The sequence below is a fragment of the Vicia villosa genome, linkage group LG4 (genome assembly GCF_029867415.1).
Source record: "Vicia villosa cultivar HV-30 ecotype Madison, WI linkage group LG4, Vvil1.0, whole genome shotgun sequence".
NCBI lineage: Eukaryota > Viridiplantae > Streptophyta > Magnoliopsida > Fabales > Fabaceae > Vicia > Vicia villosa.
In genome coordinates, this window is record NC_081183.1 from 146,562,533 (window position 1) to 146,574,286 (window position 11,754).

Consider the following 11,754-nt stretch of genomic DNA (forward strand, 5'->3'; position numbering starts at 1 on the left):
GTCGAATGATAAGGCTGAAATGGAGGGTATCAAATACCCTTCTCCCCGGGTTGTTTTGTTTAGCCGACAAAAACCCACCATGGGTTTAACCTGTAGCCTACCAGCTAACACTAGTTGCCTTGCTAAGCAGGAAAACTGTTTGCAACACTGAATCCGATTCTCACCATCTCAATCATCACCGCTTTCCTTTTCTTCTCTTCTCGACTCTCTATTCTATTCTCACATCAATAGCAACACACTACCGCATCAACACCGCGTGTCGTTTCACCGCTCTCCAATGGAGCATTTACTTCGATCAGCTCGAGCTTTCCGTTCGCGTTTCCGTTCACTTCCTTCTCCCCAAACCCTAAATTCTCAATTCTCACACCGCCTTCACTCAAGTACCTTCCTCTCTTCAATATTCGTTTTACTTTCACTCAATTTTCAGTTTTCAATTATTTGTTTTCATTATTGTTATTGATGATTTTTGTGTAGAAGTAGAATCTGTACCAGCACGATCCACCTTCTCTGGTGTTTCGAGTTCGAGAGTTTTGTATGGGGAGTCAGGACGGATGCTGCTTCCTGCTGTTTTGGCTGGTTTGTTTGGAATTGGAATGGTGGAAACTGCTTATGCGGATAAAGGTTATGAAGATGTGCAAGAGATTGCTAAGAAGGAACGAGAGAGAATTCAGGACTTGCTTAGAACTAAGGGAATTCGACAAGGTTCTTGTCCTCAATTCAATGTAGCGGTTAAAGGCCAGAAGGTTATTGCTTTTTGTTATTGTATGATTTGCCTGATAACTTATGCATTAAGGGCACAAGTTAGAAACTTATAGTATAAAAATATTAAAAGACTTGCATTCAGTTCTTTTAAATTTCAACAACAGAATAAAGTAAGTTTAGGATAGACGAGAATGTTGTGTTGGATGTGTGGTAAAGTAGACAAAATAAGATTAGAATTTAGAAATGATAATATTAGGGAGAGTATTGGGGTAGGACCTATAGTAGATAAGATGATGGAAAATAAACTCAGGTGGTTTGGGCATGTAGAGAGAAGTCCTGTAAATTTTTTGGATAAGAGAGTAGATCACATGAAGAGGAGTCAAACAGCTAGAGGTAGAGGATGACCTAGAAAAACTATAAGAGAAGTTATTAAGAAAGATCTCAATATTAACGATTTGGATAGGAACACGGTATTGGATAAAACATTATGGCGGAAGTTGATCCATGTAACCGACCCCACTTAGTGAGATAAGGTTTGGTTGTTGTTGTTGCTGCTGCTGCTCAAACCCCGAGTATAATTTGGCACAAGCCAGTATTCCTAGAGTGACAGATAAAATGAGACGAAGTTATGATACTACATGTTTTGAAAAGTTGTAACTGTGAACTAGAAAACCAGGCTTAGCAGAAAAAGAACAAAAATTCCACACTGCAATTCCACTCCTTCTCCTTTTTTAATGTGTAATAAAGAAGCTAACAGATTTTACCAGTTCTTAACATTTCAGTACTGCTTTCACCCTTCTTTACTGGTAGCTAATATGAGTGCAAGTTTATTTGTCACTCTGTACTTTTGATAGATGATATCCAATACTATATTAAATTCAACCTAGATAATCTTTTTCATATATTAGTTTTTGACTTCATGGATGCCATGATTCAGTTTCAACCTTTTCTTTCTTAAAAATCATAAGATATGATTTTCAACTACTGTGTGCTAGTTTGTTAATGCGATGTTATTTTACTGCAACAGTAGTCGAACCGTTTCTGATGGGAGAATTCTAATTTCAGGTCAGTATAAAGTTTCAAATTCCTCCTGGCTGTGAAGTTTCACAACTTATTGCAAATCTTACTGCACATCTTGGACTGAAATCTGAAGGCCACGGCGGTGGTTCAGATATGATTTTGCGTGCATGGGACAAGTACTTGATTTTTAGTTTCTGTGACATGAGCAATGTTATGCACTTTTATGGCTTATAATACCTTCATTAGTTAAAATTATCAATGTTTGTTGTGCTCTATCCACAGCACGGTTGCTTGGCAACTTACCCTTACTCATCCATCAAAGCAAAAGCATATTCAACAGAATGAACCGTCTTCAACAGATACAAATGCACATGATAGAGATCTATGTATACTTATATTTCATTCTCTCATTGGCTCAGATAAAATTGTAAGCTTTCAGTTTCACATTTTTTCTTAATTTGATGTTCCTAGTGTTGTGCATCTATGCATTAAAAAAAGAGTTATCTTCGGTCATCATTGCAGGAAATTGAATTTATGAAGCAAGGGAACTTGAGTCCCGAAGAGCTTGATGCTTTCATATCTGTTTTACAATTAGCTGGTAACAAGTTGGTAGAAAAAAATCCCCTGGGAAAAAAACCATGGGAAGAGATCGAACAGGCACCATCTGTAGATAAAGCTATTTCTAGTCTTGAGGCCATGGGAGTAAGAACATATGGACTCAATGAACCCATAGGTACATCAAACAATGAAGTATCATGGGACAACATCGCCGGTTACGAGCATCAGAAACGGTATGGGAATCTATGTAAATTTGAAATTTCTGTTTTACTTTCCTATTTCTTATAGCCTATCATCACACACTATAATTATTGATCTTACCTTCTAAAGAACATAGGGAGGTACCTGTCAATACCCTCTTTCAATATTCACATTATCCTCAACTTGAATAGATTGTAGTTGTTGAAAATAAAGTTCCATTGGGGTCTAACTGTCTCAAGTCTCCGAATCTACTAGCGTTGATTTGACATGCAACCATTGACATCATGTGAATTCACTTACCAGTATGTGTAAAGTAATTCAGTAACTTCAGTTTACTTAATATTCAATTGAACATTTTATAGGGTAATAGAAGATACAATACTACTGGCTTTGCACAGTCCTGAAGTATATGATGATATTGCTCGCGGGACTAGGCATAAATTTGAGTCTAACAGGCCTCGAGCCGTGCTGTTTGAAGGTCCACCAGGTTTGTCCCTATCACTTATTTTATATGTTTGATATTTATTTGATTAGTTTGAAGCATTTAGGGCATGCTTAATTTTGAGTAAATATTCTATGTTTGTTTTTAACATTAATTAAAAGTACTGGGGGCGTTGTTTTGTAAGGATTGTTGTCATGTAACAGAAACCATGTTCTTAAACTGTGAACTTGTCAAAAAAAACCACCAACTACCAACTGTTGATACTAAGAAGGAATTCATTTTTTTCACAATCAACAATATAAATGTGAAACAGCTACATCATCCAGAACTTGTTCAGATATCCTTCTCTTTCAATTATTAGTTTTAAAAATGACCAGACTTCTTTAATTGTGGAAAGTTGGGGTACAATTTGGTAACTACAATTTTTTTTGTAAAAATTTTCATCTTACTATTTAATGTTTATAGAGCTCTTAAATGGTATGGAGATAAATACAACATAATTTTATTTTATTTATTTACATTTTGGCTCATCAAATGTACCTGTGATTTTCAAACTGCTACTATTTCTTGTATTGGAATGTAAGTATTGAGTATGACATTGTTTTGATAAGAAACTGTGTCAGTTGAACCGTTCTTCTATTATGTTGGAATCTGAATTCAGTAAAAAGAAATTTACCATGATAGAAAAACATTTAATTTTCATTCTTCTAATGTATAAATAATGTTTGAGTGGCATATTTTATGGTTTCAGGTACAGGGAAAACCTCTTGTGCCCGCGTTATTGCCAATCAAGCGGTAAGCTTTATTGTTGCACTGGTTCCTGAATATCCTCCCTTGCCCTTAACTTAGGAGAAAATATAAAAAAATAAATTAAAGCTGTCGTGGAAACATTTTTCTTACAAAGAGTTCGTGTGTGGTATGAAGTTGTTTGGCTCATGGGACATGTTGAAGTTGTATGTTGCTTCTTTTGTTGTTCAGTGGTTACTTATGAGGAAGCAGGATCTTCTATTTTCACGAGGAAAACTGTTCATGCAACTTTAATTAGGGAGTTGTATTTTATCTTTGAGTTTGGTTCCATAGTGTTCCTAGTATGTCTTCTACTACATGATAGAAATTATGTGGAGTGAATCATGTATAGCGAACTCAAATTGGTGTTCAACTTGACTTGACAGGGCGTCCCTTTGCTTTATGTTCCACTTGAGGTAGTGATGTCTGAATACTATGGTAAAAGTGAACGCCTTCTAGGGAAAGTGTTTTCACTAGCAAACAGTCTTCCCAATGGTGCTATTATATTTTTGGATGAGGTAATCAAGTGATGAATGTTGTTGTGGAGTCACTATGTGCCTCTTATTGATTTTCCATTTTGATTTCCCATTGTCTTGTTTGTATTTTTCTTGACATACAGATTGATTCTTTAGCTGCTTCTCGTGATGGCGAAATGCATGAAGCTACACGGAGAATATTGTCAGTATTATTGCGGCAGGTTAATATTATTGCTTACTACTTTATAATGCATAATGACATTTTATATATCTTTATATATTATAGTGGAAGTTTTGATTTCAACTTGTAAATTTTAGTATTATAAGTAGTCATCTGGCTTATGTTGTATTGGTTTATGAAATAATTTGGTTTTTGATAGAGATCACTCAGTTCAGTTAGTGTTGATTAATTTAGGAACCAGCTCCATCCAGTGTGAAGTCTTGATATTTGTTGTTTGGATTAATGTACAATGATATTGATATGTTTCTTTTACTAGATCCAAGGAAGCTGTAGACTTATTTTCTTAATATAGTAATTAGTTTATTAACTGATAAGGAGAATATCAGAAAATTGTTGGGCCCGTATTGTAGAAAGAGACAAATAGAGACTTAGGTAATATATAATGAGTCAAACGATGAGAAATGTTCAAGAGTCCCCCATTGAAAAGACATGGTCTTAATATATGCTTATAAGTGGAGGCAATCCTCACCTTACAAGCCGGTTTTGTAAGGTTGAGTCAGGCCCAAGTCTCAATTCTTAAGAAGAATAAGGAGTATTATGCTGGGTTAGAAGAGAAAATGGGAATCCTTATAAAATAGGATCGGGGCGATAAAGGGGATTAGAGTAGAGTTTTGTGGGGCCAGGAAAAATTGGTATAATGCGGTTTTAGTGGGGTTGGCCATACCCTAAGAAAGGAACTTGGTTTATTTTTGTGATATTTCTTATCTTAGTTGGTTTTTATTCATTCATGCATCAAACTATTAACAGCTTATTCAACTAAATCAACTGGCTGAAAGTTTAAGTTTTAAGGGAATTTGACCGAAGATGGAACAAATTTTGCAGATAGATGGCTTTGAGCAGGATAAGAAAGTGGTTGTCATTGCTGCCACAAATAGAAAGGAAGATCTTGATCCTGCATTAATTAGGTGAGTTTAAGACAAATATCTCTAGCTTGCAAATATTACATAATTGTTCATGTAGGAGCCAAGCATATTAACCTAGCTGTTTTTTCATCTTGTAGTCGGTTTGATACTATGATCGCTTTTGGTTTACCTGATCATGGTAACCGTCAGGAAATAGCATCCAAATATGCAAAGCACCTGTCCAAAACCGAACTTGATGAACTTGCACGAGCTACAGAAGAGTAAGTCGGACTAATTATTGATAGATGCGGGAAGATGTGTTCATCTTCTTAACTTCTACCAGCCAATGCACATTCTTAATGTTGACATTGAATATTAGTAACCAGACCTTAGCCTTTTTTTTTAACGATAGCATGCTACGCCCTTTTCAAAAAATAATGATACACTCAAGTTACAGTTATTTAAATTGTTTCGCACTATTTTTTCTTTTCGTCCTAATTGGTTGCTATTCTTTCAGAATGGCTGGAAGAGATATTAGAGATATTTGTCTACAAGCGGAACGATCCTGGGCATCAAAGGTCAGAAGAATTAAAAATTCAATTTCCAGTTTGTTTTATAGAATTCTGAGGTATATCATTTAAATAAATTCCATTTGTTCATAATTGTTAATGGTTTGACAGATTATTCGAGGACAAGTATCTAAAGATAAAGAACAAGCAAACCTTCCACCTTTGCAAGAATATATAGCTTGTGCTACACATAGACGGGAATCACTGCTTAGTGCTGCTGCAAATAGGAAGCCCCAACGTTCTTCCGGCAACAAGATAATAAATGAATAAGCATATGTTAGAAAAACAAAATCACAGTGGACAAGAAGTTACACACAGGAGCTTCTAAAAAGCATGGTTAAAGCGCTCTAAACTTGCAGTGGCGGCCGTGGTGGTTGGCGGGTGGGAATAGGCCAGGCCGGCCTACAGGGGCCTACGGCCTAGCCTACATAGGTCTAGGCCAGACCTATTTAATAAAGAGACCAGGCTTAGGCTTTTTTAAAAGCCTATTTTATTAAATAGGCCAGGCTTAGGCTATTAAAAAAGCCTATGAAGCCTTATAGGCCGGCCTATATTTTTATATATATTAGAAATATGTTAAATAAGTTGGTTCTTGTATGTATATATATATTAGGACAAAAAAGCTAAATAGGCTACCATATATATATATATATATATATATATATATATATATATATATATATATATATATATATATATATATATATATATATATAGGTTTACTTATATATGACCTACAAGACTTCTTAAGTTATATAGATTAATTGAAAACTTTAATGAGATACAGGCTTTTTAAATAGGCTTTCAGGTCAGGCCAGGCTTTTAAAAAGACCAGGCCAGGCCAAAAAACTGAGCCTATGATAGGCCGTAGGCCAGGCTTAGGCCTTTTAAGTTTATCGTAGGCCAGGCTCAGGCCTTCTAAAGCCTAGCCTAGCCTAGCCTATTTCCACCCCTAGCTATCATTCAACCAACATACACCCAGACTTTGACCTCATTTGGCAGTGCTCAAAGGCTTTATTATTTTCATCACCTCAATATATTAATTTATTTATATAATAATCTTCTAATTTAAATTTGTATTAGTTAATTTGGACTAGTTTTTTTATTTTTTTTTTCTCTTGGAAAACCGAGGCTTTGGCAAATTTTAGCTGACTTTACTGGAAAGGAATAGTAACAAACTTTATTTATACCTTAGTTAGGCCACGAGTCTTGTGTTTAGTTCATATCTGTTTTTAAATGTTTGTATGAAACCAAGAAGCAAATACAAATAATATGATATTTTTATCATGAATTTTTTATTAAAAAAAGTGCAGTTTCTGTTTGGTTCTTGTTATTTAATTTTATTTTTAACTATAAAAAGTTCATTTTGTTTCTCTATTTTGAAGGCATTTTATGTATTTTACTTAATATGATTTGATAACATTGTATTTATTTCATATTAAGAGATGTAGCCAAAACCATATTAACTATTAAGGCCGTTAAGAGATCATTTTTGCATTGCAAATTAGCTGTGTTTTTATCACACATTGTGTATTCAGTATTTTGCTATGGGAATTTCTTAGTACACCTAGTTCAGAGATGCATATTCGAATTTTACAAATTCGAAGATGTATTTTTGAACTTGTGATGAGAATTAGTGTAAAATGGCAAAATTTGAATATGCATTTTTGAATTTAAAGAGTATTTTAGCCATTTCACATGGGACATGTAAGAAAGGTATACAATGCTTTTAGAGTTTTCCTTATGCTATTTACTGTAAAATACAACATTAATTAATGAACCAAGTCACGAGTCAAAATATCTAGTATACCAAACTAAATGGCTGGGTTCAGTTGCTTAATGTGTTTATAAAGACCAAATTGTTGAGGAATTAACCTTGGACTTACCCCTACCCCCAAAAGAATTCACAAAACAATGTTCCCCATTTTAACAAGTACATTACTTGTCCCACTTTAGTGGTGGAGAATTAAGGAAACTGCCATCTCTAATTTTGGAAGTACATTTTTTAGACGCATTTATTTTATACTAAAATGTATTTTAGGTGAGACACACTTTCATTTTTTTTAAAAAGTAGTCCGGAGTGTATATTTAGACAAACTTTTATAATGATTTTGTTTATTTCACAATTCAATAAGACACCAAAACACGTTTTAAGCGAGATAGATTCTCGTTTTTTGAAAAACTAGTCTGAAAGTGTATCTTTGGACAAACTCATACTAATTTTGTTAATTTAACAACTAAAAGACAAATACGAAAGTGCAATTCAGGATTTGTCAAGTGAGAATTTGAAAAAAATAAACACTTTGTTACATGTATTTCACAACTCTGTGAATATTCTATAAGAGCATATCTAAAAATTGTCAAGTGGAAAATTTAATAAAACATCAACTTATATGTTCGCATCACTCATGATCAAAACAATATTTCTTTCTTCAAATCCTACCAAAACCCAATTCCACATTCAATCAACTTTTTTACTTCAAAAAAACATTTCTATGTTTTTTCACGTAAAAGGAGTAAAAACATTTGTAATTTAAGGTAATGTACATGTATTTCCTTTTTCATTACTTCCATTAATATGGTTTTCTATCTGAAAAATAAATGTTGTGTTTGAAAATACATTTTTGGGTTGTTGTTGAATGTCACACGAAACATAATTTTCAAATTAGTTCAAAGTTGAATTCGATCAATTTTTAATTATTTTATGTTATGATTGGCCTTAGATATGATGCAACCTGATGTTGCCGCTAAAATTATTGTGACTACGGATGTCAAATCGATTGATGTCAAGGTAGATGTTGGCAAACAATTTACAAATGAAAAAGAGCTTGTTATTCGTGATCATATGTTCCAATGGATCCCAACAGAGGCTGATAAATCGGGGTTCAGAGTTGTAATCGGAAGGTTAGATAATAGTTCAGATAGAATAGACATTTGTGACCCTAAGATGTGAAAGAAGTGGCAAGTATACAGATTATATCTAGAAGTTGAAACGGGGTGACAACGGTTCAAGGAAATGTGAGCGTCCTTTTAAGTTATGTTGATACCTTATGGCGAATGATACATGGATATTTAATATGATTTTTGGTATACATAATCATGACATGTGTCGCAAGTTAGTTGGTTATCCCATTGCATGTTGCCTTAAGGCTGAAGAGAAGGAAATTGTTTATGATATGACATAGAACATGATGCATCCCAAAAACATACATGCAACTTTGAAATGGAAAAGAACTCAAAATATCTCAAATATCAAGTATATAATGTTCGTGCCCGAAACAACAAGGCGATAGAACTGAAATGCGAACATTGTTAAAGCTTTTGGATGATAATCATTATGTATTTAGATACATAGTATGCGGGGATGGTGAAACTGTTCGAGATATATTTTGGAGTCATCCTGATTCCATAAAGGTGTTCAACATATTTTTCGTTGTACTCATTATTGATTCAACATATAAGACCAACTAGGATAAACTTCCACTATTGAAAAGTGTTGGTGTTACTTCTACAAAAAGACTTTCCGGTTAGGTTTGCATTTTTGGAAAGTGAGAAAGAGGAAAATGTTATTTGGGTTTTAGAAGTGTGGCGAACTATGTTGAAGGACCAAGAAAATACGCCAAAGGTCACTATCACTAATCGTGTTACCACGTTAATGAATTCGGTTGCAAAGGTGTTTCCTACATTATGTGCATTAGTTTTTAGGTATCACATAACAAGGGATGTGAAGTAGACTTAAGTATGTGGTAAGGACGAAACAAATAAGGGTGAAGATGGGAAAATGGTCAAAGCTAGTGTGATACTAGAAAGCATAGTGAATAACTAGAATGTTATAATAAATTCTTCTACGGAAGAGTTATATGCCGAATCTATAATACATTTCAGGAGGGTGTGTGAGAAATATCTGGATTTTTTGAAATTTGTTGAAAGTACAATTCTAGATTAGGTGAATGAAAAATTGTTTGTGCTTGGACCGATCAGGTTAGACATTTTGAAAATATAACAACTAATAGAGTTGAATATGCTCATGCTACATTGAAGAATTTGTTAGGAAATAGTAAAAGTGATTAATATAGGGATTGAGAGTCTGTGAACCAAATGATCCAAAATCAGCATAATGAGATACAACCATCATTTAGTCGCACCATTATAGTGTTAGAACACAAATTCAGATACAACAATCTTTATTCACAGTTGGTAGATAATATATTTCGAGCGAGATTGAGTTTTATTTATCACAAACTCAAACGAGTTAAGAAAGTAAGTTCAGATAGCTCAAAGTGTGGTTATACACTTAGGAAGACGTGTGTTATTTATTAAACTTGTTTAATTTCAAAGAAGATGAGAGCTCAATAGAAATGGATGAGGTTTACACCCACTGAAAAAAACTCGGTTTTGATGATGATGATGGTGTAATGAAATATGGTAATTCAAATATATCTATCTTAATCGAATGTGGTGTATTTTGAAATGAATAAAAACATCGTTTATATAGAAAAAAATTGGCTCAACAAAGAAACAATCCATGAGTTTTTTTAATGACTTAATCGATTAAAAGCATGTGTTAATCGAATAACCAAGCTAAAATAAAAAATTTTGATTTTCTCTGTCATTTATGTTGGGAATCAAGTGTGAGTGTCGATAATAGTCCCACATTGGAAATGTGTGTAGTGACTTGAGCATATATAAGTGGGAGAACCCACTCACCTATCACCTTAAGGTTTTAGGTAGAGAAGTGGTGTCTCTCCCACAAAGATGTGTTGCTCAAAGGAATGTCCCGAAAATTAATAATGCTCCCGAACTCGACCCTCCCCCGATGTTGCGCTAACAATGGTATCATGAGCCTTTGGTTCGAGAAATAGGAACCGACTAAAACTTGTAGTTGAAAGTCAACGGATACAAGTGTAGGTGGAAGAGAAGCTTCCACATGAGGGGAAGCATTGTGTAAGACTCACACTTGAGGGGGAGTGTTGAGAATCAAGTGTGAGTGTGGATAATAGTCCCACATTGGAAATGTATGTGGTGACTTGAGCATATATAAGTGGGAGAACCCACTCACCTATCACCTTAAGGTTTTAGGTGGAGAAGTGGTGTCTCTCCCACAAAGGTGTGTTCCTCAAAGGAATGTCCCAGAAATTAACAATGCTCCCGAACTCGACCCTCCCCCGATGTTGCGCTAACAATTTAATCAATTATCGTCCCCCTTAATTGTTTATGAGGCATTACATTTTGATTTCATCGATTAGAGAGACATTCTAATTGATTAGTTCATATAACTTTACTTTCCTAATTGGTTAAACAAACTTATAATCAATTAAGCACTTTTTTTTATATTAATTTTAAGAAGTTTTTTAAAACAATTTGTGTGTGTATGTATTGTCTTAGTATCTCAAAATTTATTGTTATTCCCTTTACATTTAAATTTTTGTTCCTTTTACATTAAATTAATCAAACTAAAGTAGATTGACTCAGTTGATAAGGAGTTGGTTCACACACCGAGAGATTGTGAGTTCAACTCTCGCTGTTGATGTAAAAATCTCTTTAGTGGGTGATCTGTAAGTACCTCTATAAACATTCTCTGAATTCTGAAGTCTTCCCTGACCCTCGTGAGTCCTTGGAGCCTAACTCACTTAAACTTTTATTTGACAAAAAGAATTTTGATCAAAACTTGGTAAAAAGAAAAAAAGCCTAAGCACAGAATCAGGAAAGTTTTCATACTTGCATCTTTAAGATCACAGCTTCACATTATAATAAATTCCACGTACTTCTTCTATAAGATACTTAACATTATTTATTTATTTCACTATGTTCTTTTTAATTGCATCTTAGTTTCAATAACTACCATATTAGTTCCTCTTTTTATACTTGTCCAAAATCGGATAGGTCTAATAGTAAACTGTTAATCGAATCGAACTAA

The 11,754-nt window shown here is 34.1% G+C and overlaps 1 protein-coding gene across 1 annotated transcript; it reads left to right on the top strand.

Moving 5' to 3' along the window:
• On the top strand, window positions 1-6,483 carry LOC131595415 (uncharacterized). Its single transcript, XM_058867758.1, has 13 exons — window positions 1-380; window positions 475-743; window positions 1,768-1,898; window positions 2,005-2,149; window positions 2,245-2,513; window positions 2,844-2,968; window positions 3,675-3,718; window positions 4,096-4,227; window positions 4,329-4,406; window positions 5,249-5,331; window positions 5,427-5,549; window positions 5,786-5,846; window positions 5,949-6,483. The coding sequence occupies exons 1-13, from the start codon at window positions 278-280 to the stop codon at window positions 6,105-6,107; spliced, it is 1,722 nt and encodes a 573-aa protein (XP_058723741.1). The 5' UTR covers window positions 1-277; the 3' UTR covers window positions 6,108-6,483.
• Window positions 6,484-11,754: the final 5,271 nt, after the last annotated feature.

What these genes read in the sequence shown, in the direction of transcription:
- LOC131595415 (XM_058867758.1), top strand. Translation starts at nt 278, where the DNA reads ATGGAGCATTTACTTCGATCAGCTCGAGCTTTCCGTTCGCGTTTCCGT. An exon ending in TAGCGGTTAAAGGCCAGAAG is followed by an intron (nt 744 to 1,767) that starts GTTATTGCTTTT and finishes TTCTAATTTCAG; the next exon opens with GTCAGTATAAAGTTTCAAAT. An exon ending in GGTTACGAGCATCAGAAACG is followed by an intron (nt 2,514 to 2,843) that starts GTATGGGAATCT and finishes AACATTTTATAG; the next exon opens with GGTAATAGAAGATACAATAC.